This window comes from Corvus moneduloides, chromosome 9 (genome assembly GCF_009650955.1).
Source record: "Corvus moneduloides isolate bCorMon1 chromosome 9, bCorMon1.pri, whole genome shotgun sequence".
Lineage (NCBI taxonomy): Eukaryota > Metazoa > Chordata > Aves > Passeriformes > Corvidae > Corvus > Corvus moneduloides.
In genome coordinates, this window is record NC_045484.1 from 22,480,975 (window position 1) to 22,503,220 (window position 22,246).

Genomic DNA, 22,246 nt, shown 5'->3' on the forward strand with positions numbered 1-22,246 from the left:
AAAAAGCCTTAAATGCAGGAAGTCAGGTATGGATCATCACTTGATCATCCATGTATGCACTCAGAAATATCCATCCCTTTGGAAAGTATATTGGATAAAAGGCAAATCATCACAAAGCTCCAGTTTAAACTTTTCTTGGGGTTCTGAAAGGCTTCTCTCACTACAGGGAATATCCTAGGCAGCGATCTTGCACCATGCCCAGCAACCACCTGTCTTTTGAAACAACTCTCCACTCCCAATTATGCAAGGCAAACAACAATTTCCCTAAGAAACAATGACTAGGGACAGTTGGAGGCTTGCAAGGACAAAGACATAGGCACTAGAGGCAAGCATGGAGCAATAAAGCCCAGGAAAATCTCCCTCCCCTTCCATACTCACATCACTTTCAAATCCCAGTCTCCACAGGTCACAAAAATCGACTTGACGCTGGGATCTAAGAGGCCTTCCTTTGCCATCCACTCGTCAACCCTCTGAAAGGAAGGCAAGAAAAGGGGATGAGTTTTGCAGAGACAGTCCAAGCCACAACAGTTAAACTCAGATAAGCTGCTTGCAATCAAGACAGAAGAAAATTGTGATCTTATCCAACCTCTCCCTCTCTCTCTTCTCTCTTTGCTTGCCATCTCAACAACAGCACGTTTGGACCTTTGAAGATTTCTGATAGGAGACATCAGGCAACCAGAGCAGACATGATCTTATCAGACACCGCAGCAGCTCTGCTTGTGGAGGGATGAAAGTTGTGCAGCGTTAACGGGACGACACAACTGTGCTGTTACCTGGCATTTCTCCTCTCCCTGTACCAAAGGGGCTCATAGGGAGCATAACTTGTGTCCCCTCCAGTGAGGAGAAAAGACAGGTATATTGAGACAACATCCCTCCCCTGCAGCATTTCTCACATACTCTACTTCATATAGCACCAGGGGGATATAGAAAGGGGGAAAAATGGAAGGGCTGGGCACACATAGGCACTGTGTGGCAGTAACAAGAAAAGCCAGGTGTCCCCTTCCTCTCTAGGCTGGATCCCTCTTTCCTTCTTACAGTTCTGAAGAGGTGCTTGTTCAGGGTACTGTGGATTTAAAGTGAATCCACTATTCCTGATCAACTTCCCATAGGGACAGATGTTCTGGGTCCTCTTCAGAAATGGGCCACATTAACCTGGAGGATGCAATCCACCTCAGGGATTAAGGAACTAACCTACACTAAAAGTCCTGCATAGACACTTACCCAGCTAAAAGCAGCAAACAGCGTGCCCAAAATCTTGCAGTGGCAGGCAATCAGGTGTTATTATGCAACCTCATTAGCAACATTTTCAATGCTTGAGCAAGAGAAATCCCTCCTCTTTTCCCTTGCTTGACACCTTTCACTCCTGAGTAAACCAGCATGCCTCAGAAGCTGCCTGACCTGAATCTCATTTTAACCTAGAAACATGCTGCTGTATGAACACCTTTTCTGTCCAAATAGAAAAAAATTCTACAGAAGTGTTTCCACACTCTAAGGAGCTTCCATAGAAACAGAACAAACCATTTTCTGGAATGTAGTGATCTACATTCACCCATCCAGGCAAAGAGGGCTCTCCCTCCTGGGGAAACAGGCACAAGCATCCATATGTTTATGGACATGCAAGGCTGCTACATGCTCTCTGGAGAGCACAGGGAGAGCTGGGGGTTTGCATGGATGCGAGATGTCACCTCTACAGAGCACCATCTTCGGTCTCATGTCACTGCCACAGCCTTTCCTGCCAGGCTTGATGCTTCTTCCTGTGACCAACTGTACAACAGCCCTCTGAGTAAGGTTCCCCAAAAAAGCAGCATCCAGCCTCTCAGTCACACTCCCTTGGGCTGGCAGGATCTCCCAGCCAGCCTCACATGAGCCTGCCTGGAGTTGGGGACAGCAGCAGTAACCTTTCTAAACTCCCTGATGTGAGCGCCCATCAAGTGCTGTCTCCATAGAGGATTTTAACGCCTCTAATTTAATTTCCTCAGATAAGCAATTGTTGCAATTATTCTGATTAGGAACAATTAGGTAACACAGCAGTAGAAATCCTGACAGAAATGATGCATCGAACACCAACCTCCAGCCCAAGTGGGCTCTGCTTGAGGAGGTTTCCTTCACTGTCTGACTACCAACAAAAGCTATTGATGGAGAAATACTTCCAAGCTAATTAAGCCTTAAATGCTTTAGGAATTCCACATTAAGCAGATGGTATTATTAGGGCTGTATCTGCATTCGCACATCCTTTAGATTAGATTTCAGAGGCATTTTCTTTCTATACTACATGTATTATTGAGCATTTAAATAGGTAGAAAAATTAATTTAATAAAGTGCTGAGGGAGGGGAAAAGAAATGAAAGCAGAAGCTCCAGGAGCAGTGGTCTTGAGCAACATCTTGGTGCTTTAAAACTGGCTCCAGAATCACCTCTTCTCCTATCTACTAGCAGGAGTTTGGATATCTTGTCAGCACCCTTGACATGAACAGCTGGAGATGACAGATCAATGGTTCAATACTCTCAGCAGTGTGTCACCAATGTGACAGCAAATGTTATTCTAATGAAGCTGTAATCATAGTCAAATTACGCGGTTCAATTCTCAGCAAGGGGAGGGTGCAGGGAAAGAGATGAAGAGGGGACTACAGGACCAGAGGTCAGAGTTCGAGAACTAAAGGTTACTCTGCTTACCTCAAGCACTTGCTGGAGGCTCGGCTGCCCATCCACCATGCCTTGAATAATCCCAGTCAGCTGAAACAAACAGAAAGCAGTCATCAGAGCAGCGCTCAAAAGATCATTAGAGAGGTCTACTCTCCTGTCCATCTCTCTGCAACCAAAACATGCTCCTGTGACCCACATGGGTGTTGCTGAGGAACCAGCCCCAGCAGTGTGATCCTGACAGCTCTCCAGCCACAGGTAAGGGCACAGCTACATCCCTACCACAGAAATGTAGGGGGCCTCCTACCCACACCACAAAACTGCAAATTATCAGCACGGCAGGGTCCATTTGGGGAGCAGTGTCATGCACCAGCATGATGCCCTTTTTCAACATGCATTTCAGCAGTTTTGGTATTGCCTCGAGGGACACAGGCAGCGGTAACTACCAAGGTCACTGCTATCACAGTGACACCAAAATTTCAGCGTTAGATGAACCAAACAGAGGATGTTTGTTTGTGAGATGTTTGTAAGTGAGATCCTCCCCTGAGCTGGGCTGCCAGCACGTGCACTTTCCCATAGTCCACCACAGCATTCCTCGGCAGTTCAAAACTGTATTTAAAATAATGGAATGAAATCTGAAGAAAAGCACTTGCTTCCTGAACCCTTTCTGAAAGTCTGTTTTCCAAGAGGTTCCTTAGGAAGAGGTCCTGCCAACAGATACTCCCACTGACTGCTCCCAGACTGCTTGGCTGTTCAAAGCTAAACACATGCATTAAAAGATGCAGTCTCTTGGGCCTCTGCCTGTGTCTGCCCAGGAGAGCTTGAGGCACATGGAAAACAGATAATTTTTCTGTCTGCCTTCCAACTGACAAAACTGTCTTTTAACATATTGAATATCGGAGGTCAGTAGCTTGCCATCAATGCACCCAAGTAATTAAAAAAATCATTATTAAAACAAGTGTACGCTATGGGATTTCACTTCATATGGCACTTTCCTGAAGCTACACATCTCATACATTTTCATAAAATAAAGGTCAAGCCCAACCTAGAAGCATCCAAGCCTCTGGAAGCCATAGCATCCAGTCGAGACATACTGATGGCCCCACCACCACCCAGGAGTAACTCTTCCACACAGACCAGCTCAACCTACTCGTACAGTGTAAGTCCTCTCACAAACCACAGGGCTCTGCTTTATTAAATACGTGGCAACTGAAGGAAGCTAAATGGTTTCTATCTTTTAGTTTCTTTGGCTTATAGCGCTAAACTTGGAGGATAGAAAAAGAAAAGATATTAAACTCCAATTAAATTGTAATTACATTTAATGAATACCAAATACCTGACTCACTGAATAAACTGTAAGTGGAAAGATTATTTTCTCATAGTGACTCCCATGAAATGGCAATACATACCTTTTAGGGAAAGTATTTTAATTTTAAGAATGTGGAGCTCCTCTAGGTGTGTTTCTCAAGTTCATCAAGCCATTAGGAAGTGGAATTTTAAGGAAGTGGAGGGACGCAGACACTCTCTTATATTTCAGAAACTGTTTTTATATTAATCTGTATTTTAATTGGGTTAACAGCTGCTACCTACAGACTTCCACACTCTGAGAAGCAAATAGATTTGAGGAATTAACGCATGGCTCTTGAGAGGAGTTTTTAAAGCTCACTAGCATGTTTTTTGCTTTTCTTGCCGTCTTTCTCTCCATGCATTCTTCTGGCAGAGGTTGGCAGCTCACCTATTGCAAAGTGCTGGTTCTGTCTTCCAGACAGGAGCTCAACTCAAATCTCTGGAAGTGGCTGAAAGGTATGTTCAGAAGTGAACACAGAATCATTGAATAGTTTGGTTGGGAAGGGACCTTTGAAGTTGGCATCACATCCAGTCCAACCTCCCTCGCAATGAGCGGGGACATCCTAAACTAGACTAGGTTGCTCAGAGCCCGGTCCAACTCCACCTTGAATGTTACTTCTCTGGCAACCTGTGCCACTGTTTCACCACCCTCAATGTAAAAATCTTTTTCTGTATACTTAGTTGTCTGGTTTAAAATCATTATTCCTTGTCCTGTCACAATGGGGCTGAGGTGAAAAGTCTATCTTACAGGCCCCCTTAAGTACTAAAAGGTCTCTTGGGAGCCTTCTCTTCTCCAAGCTGACCAACCCCAAAGCTCCCAGCCTTTCCTCACAGGAGAGGCGTTTCATCCCTCTGCTCATCTTCATGGCCCTCCTCTGAACCTGCTCCAAGAGGTCCAAGTCTTTTCTGTACTAAGGATGACAAGCAACCTTTCACTATCTCAGCCAGTACGAATGCAAATGGTTTCAACCGCTGCAGGTACCTTCAGGACTGTATCTGTGGAGCACTGCACCCCTGATGCCATGGGAGGACAGGGTATAATGGCCTCATCCAAACATTTCCCATCAGGAGGAGGGAGGGACATGAAGGTGGATGCAGAGGTGCCACCAAGAGTCACTGCTTATTCTTGCCCAAATCTCCTTCTCTCCTTCCCTGCCAGGCCAAGCAAAGTACCAGCTCATCTGTACAAGGACACGTCGCCAAGTATACGCACACAAGATTCATGCTGCAGAAATCACACACATGAAAACAAAGGAATGTACCTGCTCCACAGGTACATTTCAATACAGGTCAGACAATGCTCAAACGGGACCAGATTTCTACTCTCTCATCCTTTCTGATACTCTTTGTTATCAGTTATGCCCATCTGCCAAATCCAACCTAGTGCATTGGACCTCTGCAGCATTATCTGGTCTTGCAGCTTTGAAAAAGTATAAAAACATAAAACTGCACAATTGTAAAATTTCACTGGTTATCCCAAGAAGCATGAGGTACTTGGGAACATAAGCAGGTTATAATACCTTTATATTTTTGTATTTCCATTATTTCTTCCTTCAGGAAAAAACCAATAAAAATTAATCATAAAATGAGAGCAAAGTATCATGAAAAGATCTGTACAAGCACCTTGTATGTAGAGGGAACCTCTCCTTAAGCTCCCGACAAGAACTTTCTTGGGCATCAGACAAATCACCTGCATCTTCCAAAAGGGCATGATGAGCTTTATACATGTCACAACAGCTTTTAACAACTTGCAAGCACTTTCCACCTTCTCCGCCTGAACATTCAGCTCACCCCTCACCATAGCCAAGGCTCACGACCTATTGTCTTACAGAATCAGGTCAGGAGAAAGGGGATGAGATGAGGTCTCAGAGTGAGCCAGCACTGGAAGATATGCTCCTGGACACTGGTGTGGGGAGTTGGAGAAACATCCTGTAGCCAGGGGAGAGCACAGACACACCAAAAGGTAAGCAAAGGGATGTCCTGAGGGCGGCAACAAGCTCTCCACCCTTCCAGGCAGCCTTCCCATGTTCTGCTGCTGTCTTCAAGAAGGAAGAGGGATGGAAGAGGTACTCCAGACCCAAGGAGTAATGTCAAGCAGCCACAGTAACCCCTCCAAACAGAGTCTACACCAAGCAGTTCTACTGCTTAGCAAAGGTAGCAAGCAGAGGGGAGAGGGGAAATCAGCAGCACAGCAGACAGGCTCCCATGTAATGTCATCACCATCACTTTTCCTGGAGAGTTTATCTGGAAAACCACCGTATTTCTACTCCAAGACAGTCTGCTGATTACCTAAGCACTTGTCTCTGGTGTACAATCTGATAATCAGGCCTGGTCTTTCTTTGCAGAGAAAGAGGCCAATAAATCTCACCCTTTGTAAGTAGAGGTGCCTAGACAAAGCCCTTTACTGGCATTTAGCAAAATGAGTATTTTTCAGAAAACATAAACCAGCAGAAAGTCAATAACAAGTGCTGGAGCAGTTCAGGCAGCAGCTCTGCAAGAGCACATCCTGGCTGTGTCCCTGGGGTCTCAAGCAAACCTACACCAGTGGCACAGGGACAATCCCTGCACCTACCTAGCAGCACCCCACTGTTTAGTAAGGTTCACCTGTGGCTCTCGGGGCAGGGTTTCAAACTCAGCCCCGGACACAGGCCCCAGGAACAAGCCCAGTTACACCTCCAGCATGATCCCACTCTTGGACCTCTTGGCAGACCCTGCAACAGGCCAGGCGACTGCCAAGCCAGGAGGGAGAGGGGCCATTCCGGGCACTAAGTTGCAAGGGGTACAGCGTGGGGGTGACCAGGAGCCAGTGATGTCAAGGCGAGGATTAAAACCAGCTTCCTAAGCCATGCTGTTAATAAGAGAGGACTTGCCAAACCTGGTAAGTGGGACCTTTTTGTACCATTGATACACACAGGTGGGGGTTCTGCAATCATTTTGCCTGCTGGCCTCAGTACTGCCCATTTTCATCCAACTCTGGACACAATGCCAGACCAAGTTTAGCGGCAGAGTCTGCAGCAGAACGCTGACCTGGGACACCTGTGCCCATCCTGGACTTCTGCAAAAGCACAGCCATCACACACACACACACACACACACACTCACTCAGCTTCGCTTGCTTCAAGGGTCCACACAGGAGACACAAACTCCTGCTCCAGACCTCTGAGAGCAAGAGAAGACCGACAGACCGTCACTGCAGTATGGGAGCATTAGATGGGCTGACTGGTGGTCACAAGGTCATCATCCAGAGAACCTCTGAATGTCCCCAGGCTGCAGCAGGCTGGAGGCTCCGTTCAGCTCACCAAGCTGAACCACCAGCACACACCAAGCAAGTCATGCAGACTTGTTGTGCAAGAACAGAGCTGCAGTCTTTAGCAGCAGGGGAAAGGATGTAATAGAAGGATTTCCAGAAAAAGGAGTTTTGGGGGGAGTTAATAAGACAACTTCTCTCCAGAATTTAGGTGACTTGCAAGGCAGACATTTTGGGCTCAGCTCTAGAAGATGACGTTGTCTTTAGCAAAGATCAGGTGCAAGCTGTGAGATTTATCACATTTGTACAAGCATACGTCCAGCAAGTCTCACGGGGATAAGGACAGCCAAAGTAGTTGTCCAGCCTTCTAGCATTAAGGTTGCAAAACCATTTCCATTATAACCTTCTGTTCTCACACATTTATAGCTTTCTGAAAGCTCCTCTCTGGGGAATAATGTTTTCTGTGCTCAGTCTTTTTTTTTTTTTTAAGTTTAAATAAAATACCTTCAGATGGTTTTGAGTTACAGAAGAATAAAAATAAGTATTTGTTTTTACAATGTGAAAATATGGAAGGGGCTGGTTGGTCCTGGAGGGGACTCCACCTAACACAAAGGAGTCATTTTTCATCAGGTTAGTACAGGTGGGAGAAGTCCTCCAAGGGCTTAAGTCTGCAGCCACAGAGGTAGGGGGAAACATACCATGGTGTTGATGATTCTAGACAAGAAAGGGACAGAATGAAGAACTTAAATACACTGATTCCCACAGTCAGCATTTTAGTCATTGAGCTGGCCAAAACTGAACCAGTGGACCGACAGGAAAAAGAACCCAAAGCAAAAGGAACTTAAAGTTTCTTTTGATGATAATGGCAGGGAGGAAAAACACATTTGGAAAAATAGTTAACTTTTTTGGGTTGAATGAAAAAAACCCAAAAAATCCCCAAAACCAACAACAAACCCCAACCCCGGCTCCTCAATTCCTTTGAACCCTCCGGGATTGCATTTACCACCTTCATTCCATATCTGGGAAAAGGTGTCCACAGCTCAAGAGCATCTGTCCTCAGCAATGAGATTAAGCAAGTAAAGAGACATCACTTCTCCAGCAATCATTTCAAGTGGCCCACAATTACAACATCAAAAAGACAGTCCTAAAAATACAGACATGAATTATCCTACCACTCTGAAGGACTCATCAAATCCCAACATGCAGGCCCACAGGTGAGTCATTTACTGCCTCTGCACCACACATACGCACAGCACTTTATTTCCTCAGTCCATGCTCTCTTCAACCTTCTCCACCACAGAGCAGCACAGCAAAATCACAAGAGCTCACAAAGAGGTCACAGGATTTTGAATATCAGCTAACACGAGTGTGTTTATTTGGTGGTCACCCAGTTAGATGTTTGTTAGTTGTAAATTCACAGCTAGAGTTATTTATGAATCCAACTGAGGTCTTTAGATGTTATGGCAATAACAAAAAATGATTCTCGTTGTCATTAACTCAAGGCTGGCATGACACGCTGTTTTGCAGCTGCACCGTGAAGAGGCGACCCAAGTCCCTGGTGCAATGGAAACCTGCTTCCCAGAGAGACTCTTGGAGCACCAGGGAACCTTTGCACTTTACCTCTGTACAGAAGGGCGTAAGCTGGGGATGCACCACAGGCTGAACATACATGTGAAAGGTGGATTCGATCTCCATTGTCCTGCCATTCAGCTTCAGGATAGGGAATTCGATGATTTCCTGAATAGGGCAAAAAGAAAAGCAGCTGTTCATTTAAAACAAACAAGAAACAAAACTGGAAATTATCCCATCTAGCAAGGTGGCCTGATAGTCCCAAACAGAAATAAACTCAACACAAAGCTCTGCAGAAGTGGGAAGGTGATGCTGCAGCACAGAGCACGTCCAACACCATCAGAACAGATGAGGACGATGCTGATGCTCATCGCAGCCGGGACGGGCAGCAAGGAGGTCTCTGTGCTCAACACTGAAGCTGCACACATCACTGCTTAAGCTGAACCTAAGGAAGGTGGTCTCACAGCACTCACACGTGCTACCCAGGGAACATGGAGATGTACTCGCACCGGGCTCGCAGCTGTTTAGGACAGCACAGGGGCTGTGCCCTCCCCAAGACCAGTCTCAGCCTTTCCAGCCCACCATCCTTTTGGTGGATACTATCAGAGAGACAACAGGGACTACTGCATGAAGCACCTCCTTCCTCGGAGACGCTGAGGAGCCCTGCCCTCCTCCAACAGACTGACAAGAGGAGCTGAAAGCTCCCCCCCAAATCCATCCCTACGGGATACAGCACAGTAGCAAGCCCCGCTTCATTTTCCTCTTTGTAGACAATTTATGCTGATAGAGAAATAAAAACGTTCCTTCATCAGAAGAATGTTCAATTATTTGAATAATCAGCAATCAAAAATTTACATGGACCTGTTAATAAAAAGTTTAAACAAATCCAGTTGCGATGGATTTCTCAATTATTAAAAAATATACATGAAATTAAAAAAGCCGCCCACTGAATAAAAGCGATAAAATCCTTTGTGTTCACCCCCCTCCTTCTCCACTCCCTTTCTTCCTTCCAGTTTAATGTAAGAGGAGAAGTGACAATTTGTTTGGTGTCTTTAAAGAATAATTTGTCTATGTTATTTAATAGAGATCCATGGCACCAAGGTTCTGGAGTGCAAATGAGCCCGCTGAGTGATATCCATGCAACAAGCCTCTCAAATCACTTCTGGAGAAAAACAGAGAGAGGGAGAGAGAATAAAAAAAATATTGCTTTTTAATATTCAAAAACAGTTTGCAAAATTTAATCAAAGCAGAGCAAAAGCTAACATTTTTACCACTTTGACATTTTTATTAGCGCTTTCATAAATTTTTAAAACATGAATGGAATTAGTTTAACAACAAAAAAAAACTGCCTGAAAACATCTGGAAGAGACAAATAAGAAATAATAAAAAATGAAAAAAAATCCAACTCCTGTGAGTAAAATTAGCATGTGAAAAATGCAGCCGCTGCAGAGGAACTAACACACTTTTTTGGACCATGATTGCAACCCTCATGACCTGCAGGCGGAAATTATCGTGAGGTTACACATACGAGCTGATGACATCACCACCCCACTAGGCAGCGGGAGGGCAAGAAACTGGGTGGGTAAATGGAAACAACAGATAATTTAAATAGCCAGGAGAAACGCCTGATTTCCATGGTGGGCAGAGCCCAGAGAGGCAGCATAGCAGCTCCCCAGCGCAGCAGGGGCACAGCCCAGACCAGGGCACATGGAGAGCACGTGCTGCTGAGATGGAAAGTTAGAAAAAAATGTAAAAAAAAAAAAAAAAAAAAAAAAAAAAAAAAAAAAAGTTAACAGTGTTGAAGTGCCCAGGTGTAGACATTGAGCAGTGAAGCTGCAAAGGACGCAAGGCTTAAGCATTTCCTCATGGTCAGCTGAGCCACACCATGTGCGTGCTACGCTGGATGAGGCAGAGCAGATGGCTGGGCACATCCTTCCCCACAGCTGTACCACCCCACTGAGAGTCACCAACTTTTCCCAGGAAAGAGAGCAAACTTGACCCAGGGGTTGCAAGAGAAGGAGAAGGCACATGCCAAACACTTGAGCGTTAGCCAGATTGCCTGTTGTGGTGCAGCCAAACTCACCAGCTTCAGCCACCCAGGAGGACCCATGGAAACACAAGAGAGAAATGCTGGATACAGCTGATCCTCCCTTCAAAAGGGCCACCACAGATAGGCTCTGAAAGCAGCACATTTCTGTTCAGAAGGAAAACAGACTGCAAAGTTTGAAGTCAATGGACAGGCCGCCATAACAGAGCCAGGCTTAACTGCAGGATAATACCATCCCATCTTTCAAATTGGTCTGGGGCATCTCACTGCCCCTTAGGTCTGCATCCCAGCCAGAGGGCGACCATGGAAGCAGGCAAGCCCATGGCAAGGCAAGACGAACATTCCCCTTCCAGAGAGGGACACACACCGGCTGGATTTCACAGCAGGGCTGTGTTGCAATGCTGGGATGTGTCCTAAGGGACCAGAAACATCCTCAGGGGCCATCAAGTGGCTGGATGCAAAGAGACACTGAAAGACAGCCTGCTGCTGATCTGATATACAAAGGCGTCACTCGCCTTCCAGAACCAAAGGCAAAAAGCACTTCCAGGAGGGTCGGATTAAGACAGACGGAGGAAATAAAAAGCCATACTAAAAAAAAATGTGGAAAATTTAACAATATCCAGAATTACTGTAGGTCTGTGGGAAGTGCATGGCCAGGAGCAGGGGTGGAACCCCAGAGGCAACTCGAGAATCTTAGGAGAAAGTGCAGCCACTCTCTTGGGCTTATTGGGTCAGTTTTTGAAGCAAGTGGTAAAGAACCTTTCCCAAAAGGCTGTTTATCTGCACGCTTCCTATAGCAGAGATTTTTCCAGTCTCTGGCAGTGTTTGCTCCACTGGTATCTAAGGCAACAGATACCAGCCCCATGAAATCAGCCCCACTCCTCACTAACGACGTTAGCCAGTCCTGCAATGAAATTTAACCTGTGACACTGCTGTACTTTTCATTTAAACTTTCATTTGGAGAGAAGCAGTGTTTGGAGACCCTGCAGTTTGTCCTGCTAATAAAGACAAGTGTTGGGACCTTTAAAGGTGCCATTCATCTTTTGCCTTTATTAAATTCAATTTTCTTAAGCCCATGATACATCATGAAATTAAGAGTTGACATTCCTGCAGAAACAAAAATATCTATCAAACATAAACAGAAAGGGGGGAGAAAAGAGGCCTCTATTACCAAGAATTTATGGCTTAAAGTTGATCTGTTTCCACTTTTTTTCTCTCTCTCTTTTTTTTTTTACAAGCATATGGTTTGTTTTAGATATCTGAAATGTTATTACAGATCTAGAATTTCATTAGTAATTATTATGAAACGGTGAGCACTTAGACACTCACACACACAACCAACCCCCCAACAGACTGTGATGCAGGAAGGCAGCCGGGTGCTCTCTCACGTTTCACAGCAGCCCAGTGAGCTCAACATGCTCAGCTCCATCTCCACCATTCAAGGACCTTCACTGCTTCTTCCCAAGCAGGAAAGGTGAAGGAAAGCAGCATGAGGGAGTTAAGGGCAGAGATTCACTGACACTTCCTTTCTTCTATCAGAGCCTGATCACCCGTAAGTGTTACCTTGAGAGCCTCACATATTTCCGCTCCAACACTGAGTAAATGTTCCAGCTTTGGCAGTGATTTGTGCCAGCAGCACATGGGGCTTCTAAGTCTTCCCTCTGCCCCCACCACCAGCTTTTCCTTATAGCACAACCAGGAGTTATGGATACGCTAAAATAATGCTGAGGGTGTCCAGAGGCTGCAAATAGCCGCGAGCTACCAGAAGAACAAATGTACTCATTTGAATTTTGCGAGCACTGCAATTAGGTATTTTATTTAGCACTGCAAAGTAACTTGAAAGGAAATCCAAGATTCAAACCAGCACCAATAAATAAGCGGCTTTTTATTTTCCTTTCATTGTCAGAAAAGTTGAACATGTTTTCTGTTGATAAATTCTGCACAAGGCTCCCAATTACAGGCATTTGCATTTATATTGTTGGAACACAGAGCTTCTAAAATCAATATTAACACGCTTAAAGAAAAAAACATCAGCACTCTGTCCCTCCCCTCAGCTGTGCCCCCAAACACAGTAACAATAGGAACCTACAGAGCCAGAGGCTTATACAGATCCATTACCAGGTCCGTTCTCTTTACAACAATCCTGCATTTACCATTTCAAGGTACTTCAAGCAAATCTGTGTGACAGCTTCCAGAGAACTTTCGTATTTTCTAAAAAACCAAGGGTATTAAAAAAAAAGTTCCAGGTAGAAGCCTCCTGTGCAACCTGGCTGTCCCAAGCCAGTGGGTTGAGCAGCAGCAGGGTAACTGTGGCATGGCTAAGGACTTTCTTCTAAGAGGGATTTGAAAAATTCTTAATGGCATATGAAAGCAGTGCTATAAACCCAGCCTTTCCCTACCCAATCGTCCTACATGAAACTCCCCTCCCTTTAACACTGGAGCAGGGATGCACCAATTCAGCTGTCTTGATCTTCTTGCTAATAAAAGAAATGAACAAGCACATAACTACACTTGCTAACCAATTTCTTGTCAGAGAAGAAAGCACCTGAAATTACACTAATTCCCGCAGAGGAACTTTTTTGCTTATCCTTTTGGATCTGGGTACCACTAACATCATTATACAGAAAGAATAAAGTGCTCAGCAAGAGCTTCCCAGCTCTCAAAACCTTTTAATCCAGAAGCATATGTACAAAGTGGACAGGGCACGCTTCAGGACACAGAGTTATATATTTGAGGAAGACTGTATGGCCTATTCACTTCAAAAACTACCAGAAAATAATTTATCCCTTACTCTAACCCCCATGTGAAGAAGTTTAATAAACACAAGAATAAAAGATGCCCATAAAAATCAGAGCTGACTGCTCAAAATGCAATAAAAACAAGCAGAGGCTGTTGAGAGAAACGGATTTTGTCTGATAAGGAAAAGCATAAAACTTCTTACCAAAAGAACCTTTTACACCTTCAAAAAAGGTAAGGGCAGAAGAAGCAACGGAGTGTCTGTGGAGGGACAGAGCCTCAGTACCAGCTCTGTCCATTGAACCATTTTGTTCAAGGATGGTTTTTTTCCCCCCTCTCTTTAAAGAAAAAAAAGTCATTTTATGCACAAGGAGCTTATTTCTTAAACAAACACTCGTGTTTTTGATTTACACCACGGGCTGCTCCTAAATAATTTATGGCGGGTTAAATTTATTGCACAGCCCTGGCCGGCTGCAAATTCGAATTGCCAAATAATTAGATTTTAGGGCAATGCTTATAAATTATCCGCCGATTTGTCCGGACTTGTTTGTCAGTTGCTTTGTGCTTCAGGTCATCTTTGGCATTTCGCTGTTTGTGTTTTAATTGCTGATTTACACTTTGACAGATGAGAGTTGATGCCTCCAAGATCGGGGAGAGGGTGTGGGGGGGTTGAAAAGCAGAAAGAATCGGAGCTTTTAAAGCCTTGTGATTTTCCTTTTTTTCCAAGGCAATTAAAATCGAAAAGGGACATAGTAAGGACAGCACTAGCCTAACAGATCTGCCTCCCCAGTTTCCATCCTCTGCCTTAATTATTATTTTAACTAAAGCCATTTCCAAGTGAGCAGCCTTGCACTGGTCCTCAGGGGCAGTAACCAAGATGACCTCATAGGTCTTTTCCCCACTTCTAAATTTTTATTAAACTAACCAAAACAAGTACCATAAAGGCAACACCTCTCCAGTGCGGAATAGCAGGACTTCTGCTGAATCAGGGCTATGCTGGCTTTCCAGAGGATGTCTGCCTGCACACACAGCACGGAGCCTCTCAGCACTTCAGTCCTGGCTAAGTTACTCTGTGTACTGATTAAACCTGTCAAAAGGTCTTTGGGGAAGCAGCTGACCTCCAAATTTCTTTTTTCTACCACTACCTAGCTTAAAATACACATATGCACACACCTAACAATTTGATACATTTTAAAACAACTACTATATCCCAGAAAAGTGTGAAGGGAAATACACATCAAAAACAAAACACAAGAGAACTGGCAGGAATATGGGAAGATCACAAAACACTATGACAAGATGATGTGAAGAGCAATTCTACTGCCTGACCATTGAATATCCAATGCTTCTGCTTCCCCCTGCTCTCAGGTGAATCTCATTGCCTACCCCCAACACTCAGGCACTGAAGCCCAATGTCAAAGGCTGGATTTCCTCAAAGATAAATTTTGAGTTGCATTTTATGTTCTGCACTGACATCAAACATGGCTCTTATTTCCCAGTGCTTCCTTACAACTCTGAGGGGTGAGGGACCATTTCTCTTTCTTTAATAGAAGCTGAAATCCCCATCTAATCACATGCCTCCAGGAGCTTCAGCTTTAAAAGAGACATCTAGTCCATGCACCTGCCTGAGGGCAGCATCATCACCCCCTAAATAATTTCTGACTTTGTCTAGGCTGTTTTTACCGACTCCAATAAGAGAGACTCACACACTCCCCAGGCACTCACTCTATCCTCCTGTTTCATTAGTCTTATCATTGGAAAGTTTTTCCTAATGTCTAATCTGAATTTCCCTTGCTGTTGTTTAAATTCCTGACTGCTCTTCCTACCCACAGCAGACACAGGCCAGAACATTGCCTTTCTCATTTTTGCAACAAAGACCTCATCTTATATACACCTCTCATCACTGCACTAAACACAACCCCGGTGCCATCCAGCCTGCACTCACAGTTGCATTTTGCAGACCCCTGGTCACACACACCGATTCTCTTCTTCACCCTTTTGAAATAGTATATATATATTTTTTTTTTTTTAAAGAGTATGGGAACCAAAGTGAAGTACTTCATCAGCTCAAGTCCCTTCTTACAGGGCCAACAAAAGGAGGATCCATGTCTCACAAATGACACTTTTCTCCTAAACTTACTGTTGTGGTCCTTGGGAGTTTTTCATTCCTGCCATTGCACCTGAAATCTTGACAGCAGGCTCACAACCCTTGCCCTGCCATCCTGAACAAAACTTTCAGTAATCACTTCCTCCCAGGCTAGTTCCTACCTCTCACCACCACCATCATCTCTCCCTGCCAAAACCCACTAAGCTATTCTGATTTTTCCAGCAGGACCTAGACATCAAGAAAAAGGCAGAATTTCCCTCCTCTTTTCACACATGGGATGGGAAATACAGACCAACAGACATCAACACTTCAACTTGTTTCTTCAAGCACTATTGACATATATTTAACCACCCAGAACATCTCTACTGACACAGCCAACAACAATTTAAGCTTGACAGTTTGGGAGAAGTTTAGCACTCAATCCAGGTTAAAACAGCACACATGCACATTTCCAAGTACTACCTTTGCACTGCAAGATGGCAACGACACTATATCCTTTTTCACATCCACTCCTCTCTATGGCAGACAAAAACCCTGTGCAGTCCCTGTTGCAGAATTATCACATCATTTCAAGACCCAACCTCTTCCCCTGATATTGAGCAGGACAAATGATCAATGTTCCCAACGATACTAAAACATCTGGGATGGGTAGAAAGGGCACATTAGTGCATGTAAATGAATACCCAGGGTTTTACAGACATCACAACTAGCTGCTGATGACAGCGCATTTCTGCCTGACAGAGAGGAACTAAATAACGTTACAAAGAGTATTTTGCCAGCTAACAAGTGCACAGACCAACAAAAACAACACAGGGATGGTTGCACAGCAAGCTTGGCATAAAGGGGAAAAAGCCCACAAGATTTACGCATGTCCTGTGTCCTTCTCACTAAAAGGGTTGAGTTGCATTGCTTCTTTATGAGGAAGGTTTTGTTCAAAGTGAAGACAAGACCACTTTAACACAGCAAAGACCATTTCCCAGGAACCACAGTAGCCTGAAGAGCACCATCCCCAAGTAGCACTAGATGGATGCCATGCCATAAAAGAATACTGCCTGCTTTTAAAACATTATGCTGGGAGTGATGCAAAATACTCCCCATACCTCAGAGGCTGCAAAAGAGCAGCAGGCACACACCGATCATCGACAACTGCACAGGGCCACGCACACAGCAGGACAGGCACAGCAAATATACAGACCTGTGACATCCACCCCCTTCACTTCAGAAATGCACAATGGGAGCAATTCCAGCAGCACATGTAGCCCTCATCAGTGGCTTTACGGAGAGGTGAACAAACCTTTAAACACGATCCAGCAGACTTGCACATTCCTGAGCTAGCCTGAATCTTTTCTTTTCAGGGTGACTGCCGCTCAACTGCTTTCTGCTGTAACAACAAGTCTACTTAACTTTGCAACTTGTCACCTAAACGATGTGTAATGTTTGCACAGCTAAGGATACAGTGTTCAAACAGCACAGGTGGGGAATTGCACGCTGGGATGCATAACTGATGTGGGGTCTCCACATACTGCGAGGGAAAGGGCAACATGACTGATTGCTTTAAAGTAGTCATCTCATTGGCCTGTCAATAACCAGCCAAAAGCTGAGCATGTTAGGTCAGGTTAGGACTGCAGCCATTGGCCACCCGAGTGCCTTGGTATTTTAGAGTTGTTGCTATAATAATGCTGGGTTTATATCTTTAAATAAGAAATTGCTTTGAATCTTTTTTCATACATGAGATGACTTGCCTGGTGGTCTCATGGTTGTGCTCTCCAGATTTGGGTTCAGTAACTGTTCATGTGCTCTAGCTCATCAGGGTTTAAATAAATACAGCTAATGCTGTTGCCTGAAGTTATAACCCACCCTGTCAGATTGACATGGGTCACAGTAAGGTTGTTCCCACTTGCTGGGAGAATGAGGGAGATCTCCAAGGCAAAGTGAGCGCAGGTCTGAGATGCCAGGTGCGGTGTAACCCTCTAAAGCTACAAGGCCTAAAGAAGTTTGTTCAAAACTCAATGCAAACAGGAAAATCCATCTGAAAGGGCTCTTATATGAACTGTTTCCTGCCACTCTAGGAACTCAAAGCATTCTGATGTAAGACCAATGGCATAACAACAGCCATAACTGGCAAAGAGATGATAAATATATATATTTACTTACTTTCAGTAAAAAGAAAAAAAAGCAACTTTTAAGTTGCTAAGTTAAATGCATTTTTAACAGCATTCCTCTAGAAACAGTATTGTAAGAAGCTGAATTGAGAAGTAAGTAATTAAAAGTACACCCAAGCCTAAGATGCATGAACATAGGTAATTGCAGATTAATATTCCACTATAATACTTATGCTGAGTTAAAGTTGCCATGGGAAACAAGCCTGAATTTCTTTACTTTTCAGCAACTCACAATCATCCTCAATAAGGGTTTTGGCAGGTGATTTCTAGTGCATTGAGCTTAACAGCCACACGAAAACAGTGCTAGAAGAAAACTACTACGTGGGGATGTCTAGATAGAACAGGCAGGCACAGGCACACACATGTCCTTTATCCACCTCTGGGTAGGATTGTGACAATGTCTGTTACTGTGTGAGACATCTGCATTCCTATCCTGGCCTTCAGCTGGGATTGCCTTGATGCAGTCTCCACAGAAAACCACATGGAAAGCACACAGAAGGTACCTTGCAGCCTGCTTCCCAGCAGATAAGCAACCCCTCCATTGCTGCCTCCTGCAAGAAGTTTGTGATTTCAAGGACAAATTCCTCCAACAAAGTAGCTTCAGCTATGGCTCCCAAGGCAGCCTCCCTATCCTCTACCACCTATGCAGAGAGCTTGGCAGGGACTGCACATCTTTTGATATGGCCTAAATTTGGTGGAAATCAACATCCATTCCCATTACAAGGTCAGTCTATAAATCACAGCACCTCAGGAACAGAGACACACGGCTCAGTTGTCCCTGCTGCAGGAACAAAATCGCACACAGAGCAGGACAGGCAGCTGTACAGATCATCACAGCCACTCCAGCTGCACCTGCCCGTCACTGGGAGCTGGAACCACAAGACGGATGTCCAAGGGAAAACACCTGTAATGTCTTTTACAGCAGCACTCAAGCAAATAGAGACTGAACCTGATATAACCTTCTCCTCCATTTGTACTTAATATTATCATACAGAAGGACTGGCTCCTATTTGTTAATACACTTTTGCAAATCACAATATGTACTATGATCATCCAGATTTGTTTGTACACTTAAAAATAAATTAGTCACTGAACATCTGCTTAGTCACAGTGTCAGTGTTTACGGTTTTGTTGAAATGGTGAGTGATGTTTTGTATTTATTAGTATATCCAGTTTCATTTGACAGCAATTATAATTAAAAATTCTCCCCAAATAACAATCTAAATGCATGTTAAACAGATTTGAAGTATCTAGGATACACTAACAAAAAATATCAAGATATTTTTGCATTTAAAAAGAACTGTTTAGGAGGACACAGAAAACATTGTCTGTAAACAATTTATTCTGCTTCTGGTCACAACCTTCTTCAGCAATGAGAAGATCTGAACATTTCATACATTCCCTTTACAGAGAGTTTGAAAGAGGCAAATTTCTAGTTCCCAAATGATTATCAAATTTGAGTGAATCTGAGACACTCAACACCTGAAAAAACTGACATGAGAAAAGGCAACTTTATCATTACCAAAGGCTCATTTAGCAGCTTAGCAACTCCTAGATACAGCTCCTCCTACCAGGTCAGAGGTCTGATGCTCTTTTACACTTCCAGGCAGTAGACATCCAGAGCTTGAATTTTATTTGATTTTCATTTAAGTAACTTCAATAGATCAGAGATTAACATCATATATAGAAGGCTAATTTCAAATTCAGCTTTGAACAGATCTGATTTCTACCTTCAGACTTTTTATATTTAAACCAAATCATTTCTTTTCATCCACTTGGCTGAAGTTGAACACAAGATACTTGGCTTGCTGACTGAAAGAGGCAAACCTTCTTACTGCATTAATAAAATAAGGTTACAGGCAGCCACAGATGTGTCTGTGGAGCTGCTTAACCCAGTCACTGAAAGCACTGACCACCATAAACATTGGTGTCTACAAGGACAAAGGGACAAAAGAGCAAGACTCCCACTTATTAATGCATCTTCTCATGAAGCTAAAGCTCCAGAGGTACCCAGCTCTATGGGCTGACAGTGTATAAAAGCAGAAGGTACTTATAAACTCTTACCAGACAGTAAAAGAAAAAACTCAGAGCTGAAAAATGAAACACACCACCACAGTTCAGGGTCCACCGACCTCCACAGAATGACAGCTCTCAACTGACCCCACTGGGCTTCGGATCACATTCCAAAGGCACAAGGTAAGCTTTAAAGAGATGCGAGAGGCCAGCCATAAACATCTCTTACTGCCAACCCCTAATGACCTTTGGCTGGCTAAAACACTACAAGACACAGACTGTGCAGTTAAACCCCCCCACGCCTTCTTTTCTCTCTGGGATGGTCCCATTATTCATGAATGCATCCAGAAAACCAAAGAAGCTGAACAGTTTCTATGTGTATATAAACAAGCACTTTGATGGAGGGGCGTATCTGCTGAAAGCTATCAGAAGTCAGGGCTGCAAGGATGCTCCCGTTCCTTTGTGGGTGTAGGGCAGGGAACATGAAGTACCCTTGATGCCCGACCCAGGAGTGACTGGTAAAGCACAGGCCAGCGGCCACAAGGCACTCAGCCAGCAGTCCCAGCCACTGGAGCCACAATGCAGATGGCTTCCCAGGAGAATACCACTGTCCTTGACCCTCCTTGATCCCCATTACAGAGGCCATACCACGAGACCTCAAAGAGAGATTGGACAATATGAAAGGGAATGGAAATGAAGGGGTCTTTAGGGCTCACGAATGAGCATGAAGGACTTCCCCAGGGATAAAGCCAGCAAGGTTGCCAGTTACAGAGGAGCACGAGTAAATACAACGGGAGGGGGAGCAGATGTGGCAGTCACACATATTAGTGTACATAAAAAGATAGCTCTTTCAATAGTTTCTAGTAAGAAGCCAGAATATTTTGAAGAGCAGTTAGTGAGAAATGTGAAATGTGCTGTATGGTGGCAAGTGAACTCTTTCAAGACTTTTAGGCTGAACTGGCTAAATTTACAGCTCTGCTTACCCACTTAAAGTAACATGGATCCCAGCTTAGCTTAGCGCTGTATATACAGCCTTCTCATCAAATCCCAATGTATTTGAATTTCATTGTATCTAGACTTCTATTTTGCAGGCATTAAAATAAAAGCAGAAGAACTATCAGAATCACAGTGAAGATCAGCACCTGACCATTTCTAGCTCCCAGGTCTGACCTCAGACCAAACCTCCAAAACCTGTCTATCAATCCTGCAGTGAAAGATCCTGTCACTAAAACTTTGCAGAAAATATTGCTGAAATGCACGGCACCATTTGCTCACCATGATATACAGCTTAGCAGCAACGAGGACAAAAGCCATGCTGGTCAGCAAAGAGATAAGAGGTAGGTAAGGGCATCAACTAAAGTCTCATTTTATAAAGCTTCCCAATTTTGGCAGGCACCTTCAGCCTTTCCAGCTACGTTGAGCCCCACGTTGCAAAAGTAATTTCTTTATTTGTCAAACTAATTTGTTGGTGAGGATGTGAGGGACTGACAGCCCTTTCAACACATTATATGATGCAGACAGGCACTGAACACAGCAGACTGGAAAAACAACACTGAAGAACATCTCCACCTTAAAGGTGCTATCTCACCAACAAAATATATAGCAGATCTGCATTGGCCCAGACCATTACTTTCCCTGGCAAGGACTTGGGGACAAAGCTCCTTAAAACAGTAGTAATCACATTCCACTCATGCTCCTTTTTACTGCCAGCTGTAAACTAGCTCCACATGCATCATGGTTTTGCATCAAAATGTGCACAGACCAAACCCATATCCAAAGGGACAAGGTAGATCCAATTTACAGCTTTGACAGGTCTGTGCACCCGAGGCGGAGCATGCAGGAAATAGCCTGACATCTCACTTGGAGAGTGGTTAAGAGCCTGCTAGCAGAACTGGATGCAGAGCCACAACAGCCTCCCACAAAGAGCCAGCAAAAGAGCAGAGAATTTGCTATCCATTTTTCAAGAAACACGAAGGGCAGGCAGCACCCACCAAGGCACTACTGGGCAAGACAGGAGTCAAGTTTGATCCTAACTTGCAGCAACCCTGTGTTAGGACAAGCACGGCACTGGGAAATGAACACGCTGCATCGAGTCACTTCAGTAATGAGACATCACACGGAAAACTGCTTAAGCCTTTCATATAGTAGAAACAAAGCACAAGGAAGTTGTGCAATTGGTAATATCAATGCAGGTATTACCAGCAACACATGCAGACCAATTGCTTGGCAGAGGAGCGTGAGTTCACTTTAGACTCAGAAATTCTGTTTGTTCGCTACCAACCTAATATCAGGGTTTTTTTCTTTTTAGTACAGTTTTCCAGTTGAAAACCTAGGCACATCCTGCTGACAACTGAGAATATTTTTACTAATCTGTTCTACA

The 22,246-nt window shown here is 44.2% G+C and overlaps 1 protein-coding gene across 2 annotated transcripts in view; it reads right to left on the reverse strand.

Annotated features, from left to right (window-relative positions):
* The window catches only part of ERI3 (ERI1 exoribonuclease family member 3), a 130,486-nt gene that overhangs the window by 97,733 nt on the left and 10,507 nt on the right, over window positions 1-22,246 (reverse strand). For both annotated transcript variants that reach the window (XM_032118843.1, XM_032118844.1), the window contains exons 3-5: window positions 8,853-8,969; window positions 2,672-2,731; window positions 379-470 (exon numbers count right to left, since the gene is read on the reverse strand). In XM_032118843.1, coding sequence (XP_031974734.1) covers window positions 379-470; window positions 2,672-2,731; window positions 8,853-8,969 — 269 coding nt within the window. The remainder of the gene's footprint in view (window positions 1-378; window positions 471-2,671; window positions 2,732-8,852; window positions 8,970-22,246) is intronic.